The sequence below is a fragment of the Schistocerca piceifrons genome, chromosome X (assembly GCF_021461385.2).
Source record: "Schistocerca piceifrons isolate TAMUIC-IGC-003096 chromosome X, iqSchPice1.1, whole genome shotgun sequence".
Lineage (NCBI taxonomy): Eukaryota > Metazoa > Arthropoda > Insecta > Orthoptera > Acrididae > Schistocerca > Schistocerca piceifrons.
In genome coordinates, this window is record NC_060149.1 from 634,580,610 (window position 1) to 634,607,893 (window position 27,284).

The window sequence follows — 27,284 nt, forward strand, 5'->3', positions numbered from 1 at the left end:
GTTCCCATTTACAGCAGCTCATATAGGTTCTCCATATGAGAAAGATTTCTTCCCTTTATGCTTGGTGCAATTTTTTTTAAAATTAGCAAACAAAGAAACATTACACGGGGAATAATTTGTGTGTGTGTGTGTGGGGGGGGGGGGGGGGCAGGGAGGGGGGGGGGGAGGGGGCTGTTTGCATGTTGCTGCTTCACCATTACCAAACACAAATGGGTCCTTTCTTGATTATCAGTTCTTTCTTCAAAAGGAACCTCAGTTTGTCATCCTGACTCAGTTTTATGCTTGTTCAAAGAACTTTAAATTTATTTGTTCAGTTATGAATGGTTTTGTGTGCTGGCATCCATATGAACGCCCTTAAATTCACTTTGTATCTGGTCATAAGCTCTCATTTTAAAATAAACATGTTTTATGACTGCATAATATTTTATCCATTTTGTAGTTCTGAATAGCATGTTACATTGACAACTTAAGGTAGCTGTCAACATATAACTACCCTTTACTTTTGTCTGAAGGCTGACTAAGCAGTTTCTGTAGCAGTGTGATGTGTCCAGATCCATTCAAGCAGTGTATTGTATTAGTTGTGAAATGCATTGTTAATGCTGCTTGTGTTGATCAGACTTTGCTACATCACAGGCAATATTTGATAACTCCATAATCATTCACTGGTTCATGGGTGTGGCACTTGTAATGACCGATTCGTCAAGGGGTGCCAGGAAAAAAGCCTAGGTATGAATATTAACAGTAAAGCCTGGTAACTTAGATGGCGAGACAGTGGGAGTCGCTTTCATCAGTTCAGTAGGAGGTCATACACCTTAAGAAACCATTGGTTTCACACTCGCTGATTGTGAACTGAATACAAAAGTGGGGCACAATCTGTAAGCAAGCAGCTCCAAATGCAGAATATATAGGTCACCATATGTCAAGCAAGACAGAGTTCCAACCAGCAGTGAAGTTTGACCCACCCAGTGCCTCAGATGACCAGCAGGCAACACCAGAAACTGTGCGAGTTGAGAATTATACTCTGTTAAGTTTGTCACTAAAAAGTAATTGTATAACTTTCCTGTATATGCCTGATCTGCCTCAGAATGGGTCCAACATCTGACATCTGTTTATATGTTGTAACCCGAGGGGGGTCACGACATACTTACTTCGAAGCTCATGGCCAGTTGAGAGGTGGTGCGGGATTTGAGGTCACCCATCTCCGGCCTGCATGCATGTGTAAGGAATGAGGTGGTGATGGGCTCAAGCTAAAAAAGAGTGTGTGGAACGGCAAAGAAATAGTCTTAAGGTGGTTCGAAGAATGCTCTGCCAGTCACTTAAAGGTGAATTGCAGAGTAATCATGTAGATGTAGATTATTAACCAGTTACAAGAACAAACAGCCACATGACTCTCACACTACTGTATTTGGGATAGTGTACATGCAGAACTATATGGTATTTCATACTGCAAATCATGGAACGGATCCAGTTTCTATGTCTCTCATTGGTCCCTTAGGTTTAGTTGCATGTTGGAATGGAAGTGACAAACAGAAACAGGTATGTGTATGCAGATGTACAAAAGAAACCACTAAACACAGTCCAGAGGTACATACAGGCAAGTTTTACAAATCCTTTTTAGTCTACAAGCTGAATTGAGCATATTTCTTAGCTCACTTAGTTTCTGCTGTTGGCTATTGCTCATCCGAGGTGCTGGCTGGGTGAAACTTTGCTGTAATTTGGAACTCTGCCTTGCTTGACATTTGATGGCCTCAATGTACTGCATTTGGAGCTGTATGACTGACACATGAATGTGTCGCTTTTTTGCGTTCAATTCTCAATCAGTGAGCATGAAATCATTGGTCTCTTAATGCGTGTGACCTCCTACTGAACTGATGAAAGCGACTAGCACTGTGTCTCTTTCTAAGTTATCAGGGTTTACTGTTACTTTTCGTACCTAGGTGATTTTTTAAATTTTTCGGGCAGCCCTTCATGATTCGGTCATTACACATTTCTTGATATCTTCTTGTCATCTTGAAGATATAATCTATATGAAAGCTAAAGAGCACTGTTGACGAGGGAAGTGGCCTTTCCTGGAAGAATGGTATAACTGCTGTACAGGGTGACTAAGAATCCGTTTCCATCTAGCAGTGCAGTGGGTGTTGCTTCATAGAACAGGGACTTATTTGCTTGCTCTTGAGTTCGTAGATTGACTATATGTTCTGAGTAATTCTCACTTGAAGTTTAAGTGAATTTAATTTTTGTGTGTGTGTGTGTGTGTGTGTTGTGTGTTGTGTGTTGTGTGTTGTGTGTTGTGTGTGTGTGTGTGTGTGTGTGTGTGGTTTTTTTTTGGGGGGGGGGGTTGAGTGTATGCTCAGGTGTGTGTTTGTTTTATTATTATTTTAATAATAACTGATTGGATATTAGAAACTACATTTTTGCCACTTATTTCATTGATTATTTATTTTTGCTTACTGGGTTTTGGGTTATTATACTAAACAATGGGCTAATGAACTGAAACCTTGGTTGCAAAAATAGATGGTCAAACAAGTGGAAAATAATGTGTTTTTTCCATGTAATAATGTTTTTCTGAGTATCCATAATGAATTGTCAACAGTCAAATGATTTCTTGGAGAAAATGTTTATAGTGACAGGATTATGAGAATTTTTTACAATAATGCATCATCATTACACACATTTATTCAAGATACTTCATACTCCTTCCAAAACAAGCACCATGTCTGTTCAATATATATGGGACAGAACAGCCCCTTCTCTTTTGTAACACAAAGTCATTCAATGCAAAAGTTACAACAGCTTTCATTTTTCATGTTGCAAGCTATCTACCTTCCAACTACAAATATGGTTATGTGAGAGTTTTTAATTTGGCAAAGGCTCATTCACTTAAAGGTAATGTGTTCATCTTCTGAACAGGATGCTGCTTCAGAAGTTAGTTCAGTTTTTTCTTGTGAATGGTCAGTTTGATGAACTGTTGTGTGGCATTGAACAATTTATTAATTGAGTTTCCTTGTGTATACTCTACCACCATCATCTTTCCAAATTTTCATCGTAGTTCTGAAATACTACGTTCTACTTGTCTATGTCATGAGATCACATGTGGCCACCATTCATATCAAGGTCAATAGAGCATTGTATTTTCCTTTTTTGTGATGTTTAGTGCAAGCTTCATTTGCAGTTAATTTTACTTTTATTAATATAAAATTTTATAATAAGGATCTAATTAATTTATATTTTCATGTAAATTTTAATAAGTGTGATAGATTATATACTTCAGTATCACTCTTCATGTATGTTAGAATTGTTGCTCAAAACTATTTGTATTAGGTTGGTGCATAAGTTCATAGCTGTTTTGTTTGTTGGTACTCCTGCTGCCATGGGTTTATTTTTAACTGTCATTTTTTATTTGTAGAGAGACATTGCTATTTTAGAGTACATGTTGTCATTTGAAGATAGTTAGTGGCGGTACAGCCACTAGAAAATGGAGTGTCACGTGGAGAAACCACAACATTTCCAACGTATTTTTCTGTTAGAGTTCACTAGAGGTATGACAGCAGTGGAGATAGCAAAAATCATTTGCACCCTGTATGGGGATAATGCCACTGGACAGAGCATGGCAAGAAACTGGTTTTCCCATTTTAAGGAGAATTGTTTTGATGTTAGTGACACTCTGTGTTCAGAAAGACCTTTGGGGTTTGAGGAGTATCACTTAAATGCATTAATCCACAATGATCAACATCAGTATACTCAAGAACTTGAAAATGTGATGAACTTTGATCCTTCCACCATTGTGCGACACTTGTATGCAATGGGGAGGAATGTTCAAGAATTGGGTGTATGAGTACTGCACGCTCTAAGCCAAAATCACAAAAATCAATGGGTGGTCGTATGTGCATCTCTGCTTGCTCATCATCAATGGGTTTGTGAACAACACTGACCATTCCTATCTTATTTCATTACTTGTGACAAGAAATGGTTGTTTATGCTAGCAAAAGGAAACGAAAGGAATGGCAGGGCCCAAACAAAGCAGCAGCTCCTCGTACCAAGACTTATGGCTAAAGACCTGTGCACAAATGATGATGTCACACATCTGGTGGAAGAGCGATGTCGTGATGTACTACAAATTGCTTCCCTGTGGTGTAACCGTCACTGTCAATAGCTGAGATATCTTGCAGAAATTCAAGACTGTGTGAAGCACTGCTACTCCACGATAATATCTGCCCGCATTCTGCTAGACTGACAAAAAGCACTGTACATAATTTGTGTTAAGAAATCGTTCCACACCCACCTTATTCACCTGACGTATCACCCTCAGAGTTTCATTTTTTTCACTCTGTCTCATACAACATTTCAAGAGGAAAATGCACTTTAAATGTGGCTTGGTGAGTTCTTCACCTGAAAACCACGAGATTTCGAAAGTCGTGGAACTGAAAAGTAACTCCAGCATTTGCAGACTGTTGTAAATAGTGGAGATTATTATTGATGATGAAAGTCTGTGTTATGTGTATGTGTTGTGTTTATTAAACTTATGGAAAAATGCTATGAACTTATGTACCATCCCAATAGCTTAAAGAATGGGCAGTTAAGGATAAAATCTAGTCGAATACCTATTGTTAGTCCAACTTTTGTTGTCATACTGCTCAAGAGTCTTACAATAATTTTGTTTTCAAAAAATTAAAATGTAGCACTGAATTTTCGGACCTATTATAGGATTCTTTCAAGTGGGCTATGTGTTTAGGTAATTTTCTTTTATTTAAGAGTCACTGGATAGTAATTAATTTGAAGTTCTCTGTTTTCTAGTATTGTCACAAGATGCTGAAGATTGTCAGAGAATGAGAAACCATATGACAGCTATGGAAGCACCATTGTATCAATCATATCGTTTGTACATCATCAACAAACTGACAAAAACAGAAATTCTTCTAGGTATGTTTGTCTTTGCTAACATGTTGTCCATATAACTAATAATCTCTTACAGAGTTATACAGCCTGGGAAAGTTCCTTCCAGAAGCTCACAGTTGATTTGTTATGAATACGTGTTAAAACTGGTATAGCTTTTTAATAATTTTCAGATTTTTATCATCTTGTTTCAGTACCATCCATCCATAGGTCAGTAGGTGCACAACTTAAACTAAGTCATAGGAGTTTGTTTGAACCTACGTTTATTTACAAAATTGTGTATAATTTTATTGGAACTAATTATGTTGTTGCTGTTCATTTACAGTTTTGTCCTCTTTGTATCATGTAATGTTGAGCTAAATGTTATTGTTTAAAATGGTGCTATAGTAGCAGGCTCTTTGTAACAGTTGACATGCTATTTCAAAAGTTCAGTCTTCCACTTTCTGAAGCAGTTTATAGTTGTGCCAGAGTTATATAAACCCACTCAATGATCCTGACATGGCTAACTATCGAGTCATATCTTACATTGGATTCCCTTAGTAGTCAGTCTTCTTCAGGAAATAAACAAACTAAACTCAGAACCATTGTACCTGAAAGACCACGCAATATTATTTGTGGAAATTTTGTGCAAGATATGAAAAGTTTTCAGGCACACTGGCACGAGTTTTCTTGTTATATATTTCATACAGAGATTGTCTGTTTTTGCCATTGTGCTCCTAGGTTAGGGAAGTTTCATAGTGTAGTTCCGGCGTGCAATGTACATTTAACACTTAGCGTTCCATTGTTGAATCTCTGCTTGAACTTCGTGTGCCATATGCCATGCACTATGCTTGCAGATTAGGAATGTAGATGTAGTTGAGGTCTGAGCTAGAGCAGTTGGATAGTGTACATATTTGTTAATGAGTATATATTCATCAATGAGTAACAAATACGCTGCGAGACTCAAAGTACCATTTCGTTACTGCCTGAAAAATTTAATTACTCGCGTATAATCTCCCTGCACACAGTTTTTCAGTTTGGGTTGAGTTGGTAGTTTTCGTATACCTCTCATTCGTTATCTTGGCTGATTTGGAGTGATGGAAACATTTTGTCTCTTGCTCATCTTTTTCCCCAAATGCAGTTAGTGCTAACTCAGTAGTTTTTGCATACCTCCAATTTCTTCTGCTCAGTGGCCAAAATCAGAAGTGACTTGAAGTACCATATGCATTTTGTCACTCACCATGTTTTCTTTCCTGCATACAGTATGTGTCTGGCTCAGGCCAAGTTGACACTGTCAGTAAGTCTCTATTTCCTTAATTCCATTCTTCATCAAAAATACTGTTCCATGCACTACAGTTTCTGTGATACGGCGGATTGCTGGCTTTTTGATAACCCACAGCATTAAATGGAGGTTTTCACATGCTACAGCAAGTGGCCACAACACTGTAAGTGCTGTTTGCCAATCATATCTCTCTGTGCCTTGTGAATTGGAGGTTGACCACCATATGGCAGACAGCCATTTCTGCCTACATTGGACAAGTGGCTATCTTCACACCAAGTGATAAAGCTGTACACTAAGCAGTTTGCTCTTACACTTGTATTATTTATTTTGTGCATGGTGCTTTTGTGAAAGAATGGATGTTGAAACAGACACAGAGGAATTAATTACTTTAACACAGGAATGGCCGTTGCTCTGTGATGACTACAGCCGTACTCAAAGATCCCAATACCATGGTTATTGCCTAGCGAGAAGTATGTACGGTTCTTAATGAAAAATTTGAGGCTCTAGATACAGGGAAAAGTCCATGCATTGAGTAGTTCAGTAAAAGATTTCAATGAGGATACTTATATCACTTTCCAAATCAGAGTACTGAAACACGAAACATTAAAAAGCAAAATCACTTGCCAAGTCAACCAGATCAGAATGCCAACATTTACAACAGTAGCAACCTTTTCTGAAAGGACAAGTCCCACAGCATTTTTCACAAAATGTATATTAACTTAACAATCAGGAGCTAGAGGGAACTAGTGATACCATCAGCCTATTCATGATACACATGCTTCTGCACCTGTTTCTTCTGCAGGTCCTTGTTTTCCCAGTGGATTTAATATGCCATAATGGTTTCCGAACTTGTAATTTTTTCATTTAAGGTGATAATCCTTTCAATACTGTAACAGCTTTGTTGATGAAGCTGCTTGCTTATTGTAATCGCCAGAATTTCAATAGGCTGGATACGATTCATCGTGGAATTTTGCAGTTGTACATAATTCTGCAACCAACAATGCAGCTTGTTGAAACTTGAAACAGTCATCAAGTAGAAATTTAAAAAAAAAACTTGTCCTTGTTACACTATAGTTATTCAAACTGGAGCTATAAAGCATTGAACAATTCTCAGTTTCAATGAGCTAGACTAACCCAGTGGATTCTCCGGTGCTACTATCAATAAAGAATATACAAATCAAGTATATTCTTGTGATTCATCTTCATTGAGCTGACAGCAGGGACAGGAAAAACTAGTTTTATATTATGACCACATTCAGTATAATTTTTTGCCACATTTGATGTTACTTTTATGATATTAGTTGTTACTTTTGATGAATTAATTGCTATTTTTGCCATATTTCATGTTATCTTTTGCCACATTTGGTGTCTCTTTTTTTCCAAAGTTGTTTTTTTGCCAGATTCAATGTTTTTTGTCAAATTCATGTCTTATTTGCCAGATTCAGTTCATTTTTTGACAGACTCAGTTCATTTTTGTCATATTTGGCATTCTTTTTGCTAAATTTGGTGCTCGTTTTTGCCAGTTCCCATGGTTTTTTGGCATTTTTGATGTGTTTTTTCCCAAATTAGATGTTACTTTTTTTTTGCAAAGTTTGGTATTTTTTTTTCTAAAATTCAATGTTCTTTTCTGACATTTGGTGTTCTGTTTTGTCAAATTCGGTTATAAATTTTGCCGATTTCTGTGCTACGTATGCCGTCACGTCAAATTTTTTATTACATGGGAAATGAACTGTCATTTTAAGATTATACACAAGCCACAAGCTGGAGCTGACCAAAAGTCAAAAAGCAATTTTAATATTCAGTAACTATCAGTTTCGAATATTAGTAAACTGCTGGTCACGGATTTATTAACATTTTATTGGAAAAATTACAAATTTCACAAATATGTGATAAAAATTGCTGCTTTCATGTTATTTCAGTAAGAACTGTTAATTTCGTTTTTTTTTTTTTTTTTCACTATCGTTACCAAAAAATTTTCCCGCGCTTGCAATCAGCTGTGATTGTTGCAACAGATAGCTGTGTAACACAGAAGCCAACAGCTGTTCTGCAGTTAATAGCGTCTGCCACCAAACTGCAATAGCAGATGGTACTAACACCTTTAGCTTACATCCTTCTATTCATGAATGGAGAAAGATTAAAAAATTTTCAAACATTACATACATTTTATTCAGAGTAATTGTCTAAAACAAGAGGAATTCATTATGAAGCTAAGATATTTTTAGTGACCCCCAACAGAGATGGGTACCGTAACAGGCAATTCCTGCCTAATACCTGAAGAGAAGATGAAGACATTTTTAGTGAATCCTTTTTTTAAATCGAGTGAAGTGTGTTGCAGTATTAATACTGTGTGAAATGAAAAACTTAAGTTTTCTTCATATAAAAATTAAGACCTATATTAAAACACTAACTTGGTTATCAGATTTAGCAAACTCTCATTTACACAATAATGTTTTTACAGCAACGAACTCAGACAGACAACTCCATTCCTAGCTGCTGTATCTGACCCATAGCTAGAACATCTAAAACCTCTACAATAGACATGGCACATCTTACAGAATATGAAATAGGCCAAGCCCTGTGAATTCAAATGCTGTGTGCAAGTAGTAGATGGTGTGAGTAACTTGAGTGGGAACTGTATGTTGCTGAGATCAGTTAGTTAGATCTGCCTATGTTTCTTACAGTGTGTTAAGTTCAATTGTAAAATTAAATTGTGATCCAAACTGAATGGTGAGATTAGCTCTACAATGGTGTATTGTACTATTCATATGAGTCTACATTACCGATAGTGTAGTACATTTTCTCATTATGTTGTGCTGTCATTTTGGAGAGAAAAAGCAGTGTGGCCTTTTCAGAGGAGAACCAAGAAATAAAGCAAAGTGCTATTTGTTTTGACAATCATATTCTTCCAGTGAAGGGTCCACAAGAAATTTCAGGAAACATCTATACATAGTGGCAGTCAGTAACAAAAGTAACAAGTAACAAATACTTTGTAACAGATACACGTCTCATCACTATCAAATGAATACAGTAAAAAATTTAGTTGTTAATTTTTATTGCTCTAGTCTAAACCATATGATATTTACTAGTCCAAATGGTATGATCGTATGTGTTGCAAAATTCTTTCTTACATGTTAAGGTGACTTTTGTGAAAGGAAAATAAAGTTTGTATGTTCACCTACATTGGGTTTTGCCTAAGTGAAGTGTAAATGATTACTTGGCAGCTTTTCTCGGCTGACAGACAGTCTGAGGACAAATGTCATTTACATGGATTCATAAAGCTAACAGTTTACTAAAAAAATACCAAGGTTTTTGGGATATTCAAAATAGTTCAGTTATTTAGGCCACACAGTTTTTCATAACCTGTAAATTCTATTAGTTTTTGAGAATAAATTCACTATTTCATGCTTGTTACAACTGTCATGTATTATGTTCCATTTTGTTTCTCACTTCAACTGTAGTTAACATCATTGATGTTTCCAGAATGAAATTTTAACTCTGTAGCGGAGTGTGTGCTGATGCGAAACTTCCTGGCAGATTAAAACTGTGTGCCACACCGAGACTCGAACTCGAGACCTTTGCCTTTCATGGATAAGTGCTCTACCGAGAAAGGCAAAGGTCCCGAATTTAAGTCTCTGTCTGGCACACAGTTTTAATCTGCCAGGAAGTTTCTTCATTGATGTTTATCTTACAGTAATGCTGTTTTCGACTTTGTTACATGTTTATTAGTGAGCATAACCTCAGAAAAAATTTGAGACTTAACACTCATATTTGAAAAGTCTGTAAATGTTATCCCAGGTTTTTCTTTTGTAATTTATACAAACCACTTTCTTGGCCATTGTGGCATAAGAGATTAAAGGGAACTTTCAATACTAGGATCATACCAGATTGTGAAATATAATATGAGTGAGACTAATTTAATGTCAATTATTTGGTGTTCAGATGTACATTGTATCAGTAAGAATGTAACCCCCTGTTAATGGCATTCTCAGACTCTGAATGCTGTTCATAAGCAGCTGCAAATATCTTAGATTGCTGTCAGTTGTTTAGAAACTGCTTTGAATGGCCTATTGTGCAAAGTGGTGAGAGACATGTGCTAGAGATACCAAAGGCACCTTAAGTACTATCCTCTATAGTGGATATAGTCTCCTGTGAGGAAGTACAGGATCTGTCACCACACATCCACTTGACCGTGAGTAGTGTTTCAGTGGTAGACTAAGTGGTCCTGTAAAGGGGAGGTACAGACCAAGCAGAACTCAAGGTATTACACCCATTCTCCTAACCAACAAATGAGACATGTCACCTGTTGAGAAACCTGCTGCGTCTTGTGTCAACGGGAGCCAAACACAAAAGGGTAGGAGTCTGTTAATTGTCATCAGTTTAAACATATGACTAATAACCATACCCCTTACGGAAATGGTATCAAGATACAGAAGGGATCATCTTGTGCATCCTGTGTATGTGGTTGGAGGTCCCATTCGACATGTGAAAGAGGCTGGTCTGGCAACTATTGAGGGAACAGCGTGCAAACAACTGGATATGGCTGTGCATGTCGGACTGAACGATGCTGTCATCTCGAGTCTGAAGTCGTACTTGTAGCTTTCCAGTGGTTGGCAGAGAGGGTTGAGAAGATCTGCTTTGCTCACAGAGTTTCAGCTAAGCTCACAACCTGCAGTAATGTCCCCAGAGCTGATGATAAAAATCTGAAAATTATGAAAAAACTATATCAGTTTTAACAGGTATGCGTAACAAATCAACTGAACCCAGTAGAAGGCTTGAAACAGAAACTTCGAAGGTTCTGTGACGAGCTAGGCTGTGACTGCCTGGACTTGCACCATAATGTTGATAACTGAAGGGTCCTCTTAAATGAGTTGCGGGTGCACTAAACATCAAAGTCTGTTACCCTGGTGTCTGATTCAGTGTGGATTGCATACGAGGGTTTTTTAGCATATGCGACACTTCATCAATTCCAAGTAATGATAGTTGTATGAGACCCAAAAGTATTAGGGTAGTTTTCAAAGAAATGCTCTTACCAATGAAACAATTAAAATCCGAGTAATGAAACACAAAAGCATCTGCAACAATGTCCCAGTGTTGCAAGCACTCCAAAAAGACAGTGGAGCTCATACAATACTAGGTATAAAAAATGGCCAAAACGCCAATATTGTCACCGGTGAGAATTTTTGGGGTAAGTTTAAGTGTATATTGAAAAGCTAGCATAAAGGAAAAAGAAGGTGGCGTACACCGACAGAAGTAAGACGATCACGACACCAAGAAGGAATTGTGCAAATAAACAAAAGTTGGTAGGCGTGTTTCTACATCTGAAAGATGATGTCTCTTCAAATTTTGTGCCAGTTGCATAAGGGTGGTACTACTAGTGCGACTATGAGGATGCAAATCAGGTTTGCTTTAAATAAAAGCTGTAATAGTTGTGAGCATTAAGTTAGCTTTGAGATTGGACATGGTGAGTTAATGTTAGTCAAGAACGCTTTTAAGGTGACAAATAATGCCATTATCGACACCTTACAGAGTTTGAACAAGGTGATGTAATAGGGCCGCAAGAAGCTGGATGTTCCTTCTGCAGTACTGCAGAGAGACTTGGCACGAATGTAACCACTGTACACGTGTGCTGGTAGTGGTTGTCAAGGAAATGTATGGTCGCAAGAAGACTGGCCACTGGATGGCCGTGTGACACTACTGAGAGAGAAGACCATTGTCTTCAGTGTGTGGCTCTGGCACATCGTACTTCATATGCAGCAGCAGTTGGCATCACAGTGACACAACAAATCAAGTACTTCAAGGACAGCTCCGAGCCAGCTGCCCTGTAGTGTACATTCCACTGACCACAAACTACCGTCACTTGTGATTTCAGTGATGATGGGCAAGAGCTCATTGGAGGGCAGGGTGGAGGTCTGATGTGTTTACTTATGAAAGCTGGTTCTGTGTTGGTGCCAATGATGGCCTTGTATTGGTTAGGAGAAGGCCAGTTGAGAGCCTGCAACCAACCTGTCTGCATGCTAAGACACACTGGACCTATATCTGGGACTATGTTCTGGTGCACAATTTTCTGTGGCAGCAGGAGCACTCTGGTGGTTCTCATAAACCCTGACTGCAAATTTTTACATCAATCTGGTGATTCAAACTGTTGTGATGATGTATATGAACAGCATTCCAGAGAGCGTTTCCCAGCAGGATAACGCCAACCCGTGTACTGTTGTGTAACCCGACATGCTCTACAAAGTGTCAACGTGTTGCCTCGGCCTGTTCAATCACCAAATCTTTCACCAGTTGAGCGCACATGGGAAATCGTCAGATGACAACTCCAGCGTCATCCACAACCGGCATTAACCCTTCCTGTACTGACCAATCGAGTGCGTCAAGCATGGAATGCATTCCCTTAAACTGATATCCAGAATCTGTACAACACAATGCATGCACATTCGCATTCTCACAGTCAACATTCTAGTGGTTACACCAGTTTTTTTAAATGTACCAGCGTTTCGCATTTGCAATATCTCGTGCTTACGTTAACCCGTGATCTTACAGTGCAAATCACTGAAATATGTTGCCTAGACAAAAGTATTTGCAAAATTTCATTACTCTACATTAATTATTTTTTTGATATTGTGATTTTTTGCCCATCAGTGTATTTGTTACAGTAAACACAAAACTCAAATTCACAAAGATAGAAATTGAAACTGCATGTAGTATTGTTTGGCTAAGATTCAGTATCAAGGTTGGTCACCCACTTCTCCACCCTCAGATGTAAGCAAAAGTTTTAAAGAAAATCTCATTTCGCTAGCACGAATGTTGCCCAATCGTGCTATCATTGAAGACTTCAATATCCAACAATCAGTTGGGAAAATTATGGCTTTTGAAGGTGGTGGTCCTGACGAGAGATAAAACACTACTAAATGCACTCGTTCCGGAGCCTACTTGTCGTGGAAATGTATTAAACCTAATGGCAACAAATAGAGCTGAGCTCCTTGAGAATGTCCATATTGAAACTGCCATCAGGCAGTTAGAGCATCAGTGATTAGTAAAGTCCAAAGGACAGCTGAAACAAGTAGGAAGATTTACATGGGTTGTAAGTTAGAATAAGAGGCAGTCATGTCACATCTCCAAGAGGACTCAAAATATTTACTTCTGGGCAGGAGCATATAGAATCTTGGCTCAAGTTTAAAAGAATAGTTGACAGTACACTAGACAGATATGTACATAGCAGAAAAGTTCATGATGGGAGGAATAAAATCACTGTAAAGAAATTTGTAAAGAAACAGTGTCTTTTCTGTGATAGGTTTAAAACAAAGCATAGGACCATAGGTAGAATTATGTGAATGAAATTTATTTGGCTCTCAGCAGTGCATGAATCCTACAATGGCTACCATAACAGAATATTTTTGAAAGATCACTCACAAAACCCAAATAAATTCTAGTCATGTGTAAATGCTGTAAGTAGTGCCAAAGTTAGTGTCCACATGTGTGGATGATATAGGAACTGAAACTGAGGGTAACAAAGTAAAAGCAGAAAAACTGAATTCAGTTTTCAGATATTCCTTTATTAAGGAAGATACAGATTTACTGTCGCACTTAACTTCTTGCACCACTGCAAAGATGATAACTATAGACATTAGTGAGAGTGGTGTTGAGAAACAGCTAAAATAGCCAATATTAAACAAGACTCCAGGCCCGATAGGATCCTGACAAGTATCTTTACAGGATCTGCAGCTCCGTTAGTTCCATTTAAACATAATATACCATAGATCCCTTTAACAAAAACTGTGCCCTGTGGTTGGAAAGAAGTACAGGCCACTTGTGTCTTCAAAAAGGGTAATAGATGTGGTCCTTAAAACTACTGTCCACTCTCATTGATGTCCATATGTTGTAGAATCGTATAATTTACAATAAGCTCAAAAACAATGAGGCGCCTTGAAGTGAGCTCTTCCATACCACCCAGCATGGATCTAGAAAACATCCATTATGGAAAACCCAACATGTGCTTATCTCACATAATGTCCTGACTGCCATGAATCAAGAAAGCAGATGAGTATCTCTTGAATTCCAAAAATCATTTGACTTGCTATCTCACCAGTGTTTATTAACAAAAGTATGGAGAAGTAATTTCAGGCTTTCCCCAGGAAAGTGTGTTGGGGCACTAGTTCTTCATGTTGTATATTAGTGACTTGGCAGAAAATATTAACAAACACCTCAAACTTTTCACAGATGATGAAATTATCTATAATGAAATAATGTTTGATAGAAACTGCATAAATATTCAGTCAAATCATGATGAGTTCAATGTAATGAAAATATTGGGAACTTGCTTTAAATTTTCAGAAATGTATAACAGTGCACTTTTCAAAATGAAGAATAGTAGTATCCTATGTCTAAAATGCCAATGATTCACAGTTGAACTCACTCAACTCAGACAAATATCTGGGTGTGGAAATTTGTGGGGATATGAAATAAAAAATGTAAAAAATAAACAAACAATGCCTGCTACTGGCAGATGTAGAGTATTTAATAACAGAACAGTTAAAAGTTTTGATGTTTGTTGAAATTTTTGTCTGACATAAGAACCTGTGAAGTAGCAGTCTGCTTCAGTTACAAATGATTGCTGCTAAACCATACTTTGATCAGCATCATCTAATGTGATTTATTTATGGTTGGAAGTTTTGTTTACTGCTGTAACATCTCAGTGCACATTGTTTTCTTGCACAAAACCATATATTGTCTAATTGACATGAATAATTCTTCAATGCAATATTAAATAAGAAGTTGAGTAAGGGCTTTTAAACAAGAAACTTCTTTTATACAATTATTTGTCTTGAATCAAATGCTTTTTGTGTGACTACTTAAAGACTATAACTATAGATTTGAAGAAAAATGAGATGTCTGTCACTCACAATGTGGATGTGTAGTAATATATACCTTTGTGAACTACCACTGGCATGAGACTGTTAGTAGGCATTGGCTTTTTTACAATGCACAGAATATCTGTCTGTATAATTGCATTATGAAGTTAGTAGCAATACTTTATTTGTGATTTTGAGATTACATGTATGTGCAACTGAAAAAATGCAGTTTGTATTTAACAAAATCCTCTTCATTGCAATTCATTTCTCTAAATAATCAGTGTTAATGGAGATAGTATTTTTGCATCATCTAGTAATTAATATACAGTAGTTTGTTTTGTAGCAATAGTTTCAACTGGTGTTATAATATATGTAAAAATCTTCTGCTGTGATCTCCTATCAAGAGCAAAAATAAATTTATTGTATGCTTTTATCACAGGAATATCTGGAGAGAAAGTAGAGATTGACCCAGTTGTACAGCAGAAAGTGGCATCAAAATTCTGGGGGCGACAGAAAGCTGTAAGCTATGACATGGACAATGTAGCTGCTTGTGACCTCACAGACACAAAATCCGGTGGCCGTGCAACATTTCGTCTTGTATATCATCATGCACCATCAGCTGAGCAAAATCAGCCTGCAGCAGCCAGTTATAAGCACCATGATTTTGAAGCTGATCATGCAACAGCTGATGAAATTGTGCAGAAAGTCAATCATATTTTGGAATTAAGATCTAGTGTACGGAGAAAAGAATACCTCACTTTGCGGGAAAGGAAATCTCACAGGCGGAAGAGTTTCCATCTTGGACCAAGATGATTACTAGAGTTAGTACTTAGGTATTTTGGTTATACAGATAAGTTATGTCTTCAGTCTTGTTTAGCTGTTAATCATTCCTAAGTACCCATGGAACCAGACAGTTACTGTTAGGATAATCTGATGAGTATTATGTTGTAATGTTCCTTTGGAAGTTCTCTTCCTTTTAACAAGTATAGTATTTTCATGAATGTGCCTGTTGACTCAGTCAAGTACTAAATACTACTGGTTCTGGACCACACATTTTGTGCATTATGGACATAAATCTGCTATAAAATGTGTGATGCGGTTTTTCAGCTTTTTCCAGTGTACTTCATGTTGAAATAGTTCATGGGTGAACTATTTTGATATTAATAAGTATTTGTAAAATATGTAAAGAGTGAAATATTGTTACCTGGATAAAGGGACCTTGTGTGATTATTTTGAAACATTTTGTTGTTGCTTTACTATTTAATGTGACACAGTACTTAAATCCATCAGTATACCATAGATAAGAGTTTTGCTTTGTCTAATTTGTTTTAGAATTAGCAACTGTGTTTGCTGACAATGCTTAAATTTGAGATTTTTCAAAATACAGTACAGTTTTCTTTGAGTAGAGCTGCTGTTCGCTGGCTGAGTTTGTTATCTAATTTCAATGTGTCCTTGAAGAACTTGAATATGTGATGATATTTTTTTAATATTTGAACTTCAAGTTTTAAGTGGGAGGGGAAGCAGTAAAATGTTTGTATATTTTCTAGGCAAATAATATGTCTATTTATTGGTAATTATATATGTAACTGTTAACATTGAAAGGAATGTTTTAAAGGACATTATGAGCATGATGCAAGTTTTACTTGTGTAGTATAATGTACTATTCAGTTTTAGGGCTTAATACTCTTATGATCACAAAATTATCTAGTAACAAATACATGTAATTATTTCATCTTAGCTGCTTTGTGAGTCCTGTTGCAGGAACTTTTAAGAGTGTTCTGTTTAAAGGAACTATCTGTGAAATTTGGAATACCCATGACTTACAGATATTGCTAGTCCCTCCCATTTTATTAAGTTTGTATTATATGAAATAGTATAAGTATAATTTTTTGCTACTGCTGTTATAGTTGTTAATACTGTGTGTTAATGTTAATGTTGTTGTGTTCAGAGAGTTTTGTATACAATTTGAACTGTTACTAAAGTCATTAATTTATTTATATATATGTATTTGTTTATTGAAAATGCAGAAAATACAAATTATTAATTAATATCCATAACAGTGCCTAAACAATCAGAAACTATAATGCACTGAGAAGATTAATGGTGTAAGGAAAGTACCAGTTGCAGGGGAAAGTTACTCTTTAGGTTGGCGAGACGTAGTATGCCAGGCTAATGGCAGACAAATCAATGAAATCTGTTCTTGCAGTGTAAGTGTACTTCATTTGTTTGTTTATTGTACTCTAAATTGTTTTACATTTTTAAGAGATGTGTTAAATGAAAAGAGATTTTATATTGTTTCACAATGTACTTATTGCGTAAACTAACATCAGTTGATTGCAATTGTTCAGTGTGGTTGTCATAAACTTAGTGCTTCTATGCCAGCTTTACATAATAATCACTTGTATGCTGCAGGAAATAAAATTTTCCAATCCAGTATACATTTATTTCGAATAACTTCTTCATCATGTTTCTGCTTTTAATTGTTTTGTTCGGTAACCCACAAGATATGAAAATCTGATTCTAAGAGATCTGGTGAGTGTATGAGCAGAGGGAACATGATAAACTGAAACAACTAATGCCAGTTAACTCCGTTGTTATAACACTACCAACATCTTGTTTTGGAGAAACATTTTACTGTCATCATACCGAATATTTCTTTAGAAGTACCAGGTTTTGTAAGTGATGCTAAACACACTGCACCTTTTTCTCTCTCGCATTCGGGAGGACGACGGTTCAATCCCGTCTCCGGCCATCCTGATTTAGGTTTTCCGTGATTTCCCTAAATCGTTTCAGGTGAATGCCGAGATGGTTCCTTTGAAAGGGCACGGCCGATTTCCTTCCCAATGCTTCCCTAACCCGAGCTTGCGCTCTTGTCTCTAATGACCTCGTTGTCGACGGGACGTTAAACACTAACCACCACCACCCCACCACCACCCCACCACCACCACCACCACCACCACCACCACCACCTTTTTCTCTTATAGCATGACCTTGTGTGCAGCCAGAAAAAAGTTAATATGGTTTGGTCTACTGATGATACTATCATATTATCATCACCATCATCATAATCATCATCTAGGTATCTCTTAATATCAGAAACAGTCTAGTGTGAAAATGTTTAATCTTTCATCTAATACAAAGGGCAAGTATGGATAGGTTTTGATTAAGTTAAGGAAAATATGGTTTATGCAATCTTTTTGAAACAAACTGAATTGGATGGTGTAATGGCTGAGCTAACATTGTTGTCAAATAATGATCGATCCTCCTTAACAGTGAGTTAATTGTTTTCCTGTATCATTTTGTCAGAAGTTCTTTCCCAGATTATGACTTGGGAAGTTTTCAGTGTTAGGATCAGCTTTCAAACTCGGTGCTTTCTTTTTCATTTCTTTACCTGTTGTCACACAGTTCCTCATCTGCAACTCAGTCATTTTTCATTATTTCACATTTACATTTATTAATTTGCAGCAATTACAATCCTTCATGTGTCCAAAGTTGTTTCTTCTCCAATATGAGTATGGCAATTGTTGCAAATGACCTGAAAACTGGAAATAAAGAAAAGAATCACTGTGGAAGTATACATGAATGCTTTAGGCGATTCTGTTTCCATGAAAAAAAAAGTTTATTTCCATAGTGAATCAAATTTATTTCTGAACACAAATAGAGATAGCAAAATACTTGCATAGAGAAAAGGTAAAATCTGTGGCACAAGCATGCGACCTGGCTATTGGTCTAACTGCAGGGAGAGTTCAGTCTTTCTTTGCCATAGCACTAGGAGGGGGAGGGTGGCAGGCCCATTGCACCAGCCACCTTTTAACCCTCAAACTGATCCCCCAGTACTCATTTGATAGCAGGCTGAGTGGAGCTGGGGTCATCGTGGAGAAAGTGGAACGAGGAAAAATCCCCACCTCTATCTGGGATTGAACTCTGGACCCCCAGAGCCACTAGACAATCACAGCATCAAGTACTTGCGTACTGTCTGTTCAATATTAATTGAGCAGTGGTGGTGGTCTTTTATATTCTGGGATAGCAAATTTTATGTTGTTTAATCCAGAATGCTTATATGTTACCACATCGTCAGTATTGTTGAGCAGACTGTTGGTACAGTATCCCACTGTGTCAGCAGAATGTATTTTTACCTCCTAAATGTCAACCCACCTTCATCCATTTACCCATGACAATAAGAATCTGTAATACACATTAGCTAATTTTTGTGTGAGGCAAAACAGTATTGTAAAAGTCATTTCAAGCAGAGAATTCTAAACTTCATTTAACAATAAAATGAAATTCCACATAATTATTGTGGAATAAGGATTGGTAAAATTTAAATAATTTAGGAGTAAAGGAGACCACATATCGAATAGCAGAAGCATTGGGTCATCGACAGACACACACAAAATGAGTGAAAACTTTGCTAGCATTTGGGATAAAGTGTTTGATGAGTGAAAGTGCTCGTGCGCACCCCCCCCCCCCCCCCCCCCCCCCGCCACACACACACACACACACACACACACACACACACACACACACACCCCCTGTGCACCTACAGTGTGCGGCCTGGGTAGATTGTTCAGCAGATGGACTGGATTTGGGATTGTGTTGGGACCTGTGCACGTACAGTGTGCTGCCTGGATAAACAGTTCAGCAGATGGACTGGATTTGGGATTGTGTTGGGTTGAATGGGTAGAGGGAGAAAGAGGCTGGAAGCCGGAAGGGAGTTAGGGATGGGTAGCTGGCAGCTCAGAGGGAGGTAACAGATGTGCAGGCTAGGAATGTGAGAGGAAGGGGTGGCAGTTGTGTGGGCTAGGCGTGCGGCGCAAGAGTACTGCCATAGACACTATCCCCCAAACCTAGTCCACAAACAGATTTCCCGTGTCATATCCTCACACCCCTAATCCTCCCACCACCCCCCAAGAATCGGCTGAAAATGAGCTTCCCCCTCACCAGCCAGTATCACCCTAGACTGGAGCTATTGAACCATGTCTTTCACCAGGGCTTTGATTATTTATTATCATGCCTGTAAATGATGAACGTCCTAACAAAGATCCTCCTCACACCTAATGTGATATTGTGTCATCCACCCAATCTACACAACATCCTTGCCCATTCTTATGCCGCTCCCACTACCAACCCCTTGTTCACATGGGTCATATCCTTGTGGAAGACCCACATACAACACCTGTCTGATTCGTGCATGCAGCGCATCCTACTCTACTCTACTCTACTCTACTCTAGTCTGCTGCTCACAGGCTTGTCCTACCCCATCAGAGACAGGGCTACCTGCGAAAGCAGTTGTATGATATACTAGCTCTGCTGCAATAATTGCATAGCATTTTATATTGGCATGACCACCAACAGCTTTCCACCAGAATGAATGGCTACTGACAAACAATGGCCGAGAACAAAGTTGACCACTTTGTGGCATAGCACATTGCTGAGCACAACATGTTTGAGGTCAATACCTGCTTCACAACCCATATCAGCTGACTCTTTTTCTGTAGTACCGGCTTTTCTGATTAACATAGATGAGAGTTAGCCTTGTAACACGTCTTTCAATACTATAATCCTCCTGGCCTCAATCTCTGCCAATCCATTCTCCACACACCCTCCATCTAACACTTTACCCTTTGTCTGTCCGATCACTTCCTCCCAATCCAGACCTTCACACCATCTTCTTCGTGCACTGCACCTCATCATCTCTGGTCCCCATGTGCCACATGCTTAGCTTGGGCACCTGGCACCCTTCATTCCCACATTAGTAGTGTGCACACTTGCTGCCTTCCTCTGATTCACTAGCTATCTGTCCCCAATCCCTCCTCCAGCTTTCTGCCTCTTTCTTCCTCTACCCACCCAACTCGACACAACCCTCGACCCAGGCCACCCACTGAATTGACTGTCTAGCTGGCACGATTTAGGTGGTGCACTGGTGTGTGTGTGTGTGTGTGTGTGTGTGTGTGTGTGTGTGTGTGTGTGTGTGTCACTCTCTTGCCCATCATAGGATTTCATATAACAAAAGCTATTAAAATTTTCATTCTCTTTTGTGTGTGCAGATCGACGACTCAATGCTTCTGCTGTTCATTGAGTAGTCTCCTTTATTCCTAAATTATTTAATTTTTGCCGGATTTGGTAAAAAATATCACAGTTAACAAGCAGTGAAGGATTATATTTTAACTTTTTCAATCGTAAATAAATTGTAGTTTAGAGGACTGTGACTGAATGAGTTAAATTTATTGTCCATAGATACACCTGCTCAGTCACTCTGCTACAATATATGTTAATCTTTACTATGCATTTTTCATGTATGCATCACATTTAACACTGATCACGTGGTTTTCAGCCAAGTTCATTATCTTATTAATTGAACATCTGCAGCCTACCACATGGTACAATGACACTATGAATCATATCATATGCCATGTTAGTCATTTAGTGACAGTAGTATAAACACTGTGGTCAACATGTAACAACTATATGTGTTAGCTGCCAGAAAATATTTATTGGTTGTAACTGTGAGTTACATAATTGCACAAAGTTATTAATGTCACTGACATTATATTTATTAAACACATACAGTAAACAATATGATTTTGCAGTAGCCAAAAGATGTGCTTAGAATTTCTGACCAATGCACACAGGGTGGCATAAATTAATAGATTGCACAGTTTTGACTTAGCAGATGTATACATTTATTGACTATAAAATAAACAGAGTTTTGTTAAATCAGTGTCTATTAGTTCAACATAGGTTTTGTGTGCAGTTTTGAATTAGGTTTGTGTGGCTGTCAGAACTTGGGATCTCATTACGTATGTCATTTTCAGTAAACAAATCATGTTCAGGGATGGAGGCAATTTCATTGCATTGGAAAACTTGGATACTGTTAAGATTTTTGTAGAGACTAAAATTTAGACTGAATTATTGTTGATAGTAAATGAAAGACCTGGTACTTACGGAGTGTTCCAATAATTTTGTTACAAATGATGGAAAGCTCATTTTCCAATCTGAGATGTCATGTGTTTTAATGTTTTTATACATTTCCGTCAATGTTTTGAATATGAACACTGCAGTTTTGTAAGTACCCCTGTTGGGATTGTGTTTAGTTTTAGAATTGTGGACTGCATTGTGGGTAATTGTTGCCCAAGACAATGCTGTTCAGCATTGATCTAGAAAAAACATAGTTTTATGCTGTGCAGTCTGAAATGGACATAAACAGATTTTATGTGTTTTGGTGCTGGTATGTTATTAAGGCTAAAACCATTGTTACATATGAATTTTGTACAGACTTCTATCTAGGTATTTGGTGATGTAGTTCTATTTTTAGATAGCCATAACAAAAACAAAACATTTGTTTAAGCAATAGTTAAAAAGTATACAAAAGGTTGATATTTGGTGTTCAGAAAATATTCAGTGTGTTTTGACACATGTGTTTTGTGGAATTACCTGATTATTTGAGTTGCACGTCTAACACACAGACCTTACTTTAGTGAATGACTTTTTACAGTTAATTTCTAATGCAAAAACATTTTTGTGGAAGCAGATGCAGAATTTCAGGACATACATCTGCACACTGCAGCCCGCCTTTGCATGATAACAGAAATAAATATCTTGAATCACCCTTTCCTTCGGTATCCAGAGTCACCCATTAGTGTCATGGGTTCATAACCATTTTCATGTTTCATGATGTTATATCAAGTTACAGTTTGAGTAGCCGTGTTCAGTTTTCTTGCCGACACCTCTACAGGTGTATTTGGAACACATGTTGACACTCGCATTCGGGAGGACGGTGGTTCAATCCCACATCCGGCCATCCTGATTTAGGTTTTCTGTGATTTCCATAAATCGCTCCAGGCAAATGCCGGGATGGTTCCCTTGAAAGGTCACGGCCGACTTCCTGCCCCGTCCTTCCCTAATCCGATCAGACCGATGACCTTGCTGTCTGGTCTCCTTCCCCGAACAACCCAACCCCAACCCCCAACTTGTTGACACCTTAATGTTCTAATGCATGTCTTTGTCTGTTGACTATGTTAATGGAAGTTCCTTGGTGGAATATTAATAATAGAAAGAGCAAAAGTATAATTCAAGTGTTAATAGGAACATGTGTAAGACTAAAATCATTGCTAAGCTTTCAAACATTGTTTTCCTTTAGAATTAACTAAACAACACTCATACAGATATGTACATCTACACAGCTATATTGAACCAGGCTGATTGGGGTGTGTGTGTGTATTTGGGGGGGGGGGGGGGGATGAGTGTATGCTCAGGTGTGTGTTTGTTTTATTATTATTTTAATAATAACTGATTGGATATTAGAAACTACATTTTTGCCACTTATTTCATTGATTATTTATTTTTGCTTACTGGGTTTTGGGTTATTATACTAAACGATGGGCTAATGAACTGAAACCTTGATTGCAAAAATAGATGGTCAAACAAGTGGCAAATAATGTGTTTTTTCCATGTAATAATGTTTTTCTGAGTATCCATAATGAATTGTCAACAGTCAAATGATTTTTTGGAGAAAGTGTTTATAGTTACAATATTATGTGAATTTTTTACAATAATGCATCATCATTACACACATTTATTCAAGAAACTTCATACTCTTTCCAAAACAAGCACCATGTCTGTTCAATATATATGGGACAGAACAGCCCCTTCTCTTTTATAACATAATCAGAAATAAATATAAGGTTAACTCCAAAAACCAAACCCTTTGCCAATAGGACATCTACATGGATACTCTGCAAATCACATTTAAATATATTCAGCAGGTTTTTACCACTGAAAGGAATAACTAAAAAACTTAAGATTTTGTGTAGTTAATGTTTTTTATTGTTTTTCAGTACTTGTCTGTCTGTAATTGTGAGATACTACTTAAATGATTTATTCTGTGTGTGTTCGTTTTTGATGTTCACAAGTGTCCTTATGAACAGTATCTACATAAACTCACTTATAAACTTACTTTATAACAATAATTTTGTATAAGTTTTGTGTGCTTATGTTGCTCAGCTTTTGCACAATGTAAATGCAATTCATGATTATTTTATGTGTATAAAAGTATTCGTATACAAAATATAAATAATTATGAAATAATCTACCAGCAAATTATTCTTTGGAATATGCTCTACATTGAAGGTGTGAAGGAGGTAATGTAGCTCCTATTTAAGTAAAAGTTTTAACAATGGAATGACCAGTGTGTGTGTGTGTGTGTGTGTGTGTGTGTGTGTGTGTGTGTGTGTTCAAAATATGTGGTGGTGGCGGTGGTGGGCAATGTGTTTGTTGTTTTCATGTTTGAAGTAGCTCATCTACATTTTGTGTTTATATCTATTTGTTTTTTGTCTTATCATTTAGCAGTGGGCAAAAGAAAGTGTGTTTGAAGTCAGTCTCCAACAAAAATAAAAATTTTTGTAATTGTGTAATGACAGTAACTGTTTCACCAAACAAGAATTTTTTTTAAACAAACAAAAAAATAGAAATAACTGTGATCTGGAGTGTACTGCATTTTCATACCACAGTGCTAGACATGAACTCAGTTTCAAAAAATCAGACTACACATCTGAGCTGCTTAAAAAGTTATGACACAAAATTTTCATTTTCTAGGGCCAAAACTGAGGCAATTATTGTTACATCTAATGAAAAATACAACTGAATGAAGTAAGTTTTAATGTTTCAGTAAACTGTTAAGACTTTTAAGTAATTTAAAAAATATTTCCTGGTTTAGGCCCAAAAAAGTGTGACAAGCCTACCCACTAGTAATGTTACGTCTTCTGTAGCATTAGTTATAAAAGTATAAATAAGTGAAATTTACTGCATACTGTGGTCCACTGCTGGCTGAAGTGAAATTTTGTAAGAGGGTAGATCAATTAGATCAATGCCTGGGCATAACATTTCTAATGCTGACACTGTTGTATTTTGTGATTTATTTTGTTTAGGATTGCTTTGAAAAATGTGAACTAGCTTCAGCTTTTCCCCTGGACAACTTAATCTTCAGACTTGAACATTATTAAGCATCTATAGTTCCTTTTTGCAGCAGTTAATTTGTTGGTGTTTTCTTTCCCCACCATCACTCATGGAACGTGTGTACTGTATCTGATAATGAGTTGTATGAAATTCCTCTAGAAATTATAAAACATGTGACAAATTACAGCTGTATTACAGTCTTAATTATGACTGAGCATCATATTACTTTTGTTCATTCTGGTGCCACGTAAGATTTGTTATATGATCTTAATTTTCCATCACTTCTTAGAAAACATGGTAGATACAGATTTTGCAGTAAATGTGTCTAATCTTGCACCTTGACTACATTTATGAAGGCATCATTGAATCCTGACACTATTAAGATGATAATAAGCTGGTGTACACCATATGTATGCATAATATAGACACTCAGAGAAGTTAAATGAGAATAATTGGAAGAAAGGTCATATTGTTTTTACAAAACCCTGTAAGATAAATTTATTGAACTGGTTTTCATTGTAGATTGTTCAACTGTTCTACTGCTCCCATTGTATCTCTTGCAGGAATAATGAAACTGATGTGTATAGGTGTGTGCAAGTAGCAATTTATCCCTTTCTTCATATATCAGTAAAATAGGACAGGATGTGGCTGATATTGGTACAAAGTACCCAATGCATCGTACAAGAGACTTGGGGTGGATGTGGATAGATTTAGGAAGATTTGATAGTGCAGTGTGCAGTTGAACTGCTGCTTACTTCAGTAACCGTAATGTATTATCACACTCAAGGTCTGATGTTAAGTTGACCATAGACTATATTGCTTACATGAAACAATAGGCTTTGATGAAAACACTGGTTATTAGATATCTTTTGTGACATAACAAAAGCTTTTGAACAGTACTGACTGACATTCAAAAGTTACAAGATTATGTTATCATGCAAAAGTCATGCATTTAGTTTCTCTATTATTTATGCAGTAGGAAACAGGTCACTTTACACTGCTTCAAAATAGGTTTCTTTCATGTAATAAAGTTTCTCAAAATTTCCACAGTGAAGTTATCAGTAACCAAATGATTCACTGAAGAAAATGTTTTGGATTAAGAGTGTTATGGGAATGTATCATTATTACACAAATTTATTCGAGTAACTTCATTCTCGTTCCAAACTTGCACCATCTCATTACATTATGTGTATGGAACAAAGCAGTCGCTTATCGTGTTATATAATGCAATCAGAAATAAACATAGGGCTAACTGTAGAAATCAAAACCTTTGCCAAGAGATATGTACCAATGTTTGATAGTGATTCCTACCCACCACCTTTTACACATTACAGTAATAGAAATTGTTCTGTAACATAGGAGTTGTCAAGGAGAAAAATTTCTTCAGTGTGTTTTCAAATTTTACGTTGCTATCTCTAAGACATATTATATCCCTGGGTAAGTTATCAAAAACTTTGGTTGTAGCATAGTGCACTCCTTTTCGTGCTAAAGACAATCTAAATGTGGAGTAATGAGTGTCATTTTTCCTTCTGGTTTTGTAGTTATGTATATCATTGTTCCTTTTGAACACCATTGGATTGTTTACAACAGACTTCATGAGGGAATAAATATACTGTGAAGCAGTAGCCAGAATTCCCAACATCTAAACAGATCCAGAATGAGATTTTCACTCTGCAGCGGAGTGTGCGCTGATATGAAATTTCCTGGCAGATTAAAACTGTGTGCCCGACCAAGACTCGAACTCGGGACCTTTGCCTTTCGCGGGCAAGTGCTCTACCATCTGAGCTACCGAAGCACGACTCACGCCCGGTCCCCACAGCTCCGAGTTCGAGTCTCGGTCGGGTACACAGTTTTAATCTGCCAGGAAGTTTCATCTAAACAGATGTCTACAAGGGAATTGTGAGTGTGTGCAACATATTACTCTTACCTCATGTTTTTGAGCAATGAAAACTTTCTTTAATAAAGATGAGTTACCCTGAACATTATTCCATATGACATTAGAGTATGAAAATGTGCAAAATATGTCAACTTACTGATTTGTCTCTTCCCAAGAGTTGCAATGAGTCTAGCTGCAAATGTGGCTGAACTAAGCTAGAGTTCCAAACTGTGTTTTTTTCCCAGTTTAAACCCCATCAACAGTAAGTTTCCGCCTTACTTTTTATTTCTTCAGCATGTATTACACTTGGTAGTAGTACCCCTAGATGGGCAGGACTGAATATTGTGTGTGTTTTTAAAATTGAGGGCGAGACCATTCGCAGAGAATCAGTCAGCGATACTTTTAAGAACATTGTTTACTATTTCTTCGGTTTCTGTATGCATGCTTG

General features: G+C 37.2%; 1 protein-coding gene across 1 annotated transcript in view; it reads left to right on the plus strand.

Moving 5' to 3' along the window:
- LOC124721288 (target of rapamycin complex 2 subunit MAPKAP1) overlaps nt 1-17,442 on the plus strand; it is a 111,998-nt gene extending 94,556 nt beyond the window's left edge. Inside the window, exons 8-9 of the mRNA XM_047246197.1 lie at nt 4,795-4,920; nt 15,446-17,442. Of these exons, the coding sequence (XP_047102153.1) occupies nt 4,795-4,920; nt 15,446-15,819 (500 nt within the window). The 3' untranslated portion in view covers nt 15,820-17,442. The remainder of the gene's footprint in view (nt 1-4,794; nt 4,921-15,445) is intronic.
- The last annotated feature ends 9,842 nt before the right edge of the window (nt 17,443-27,284 follow it).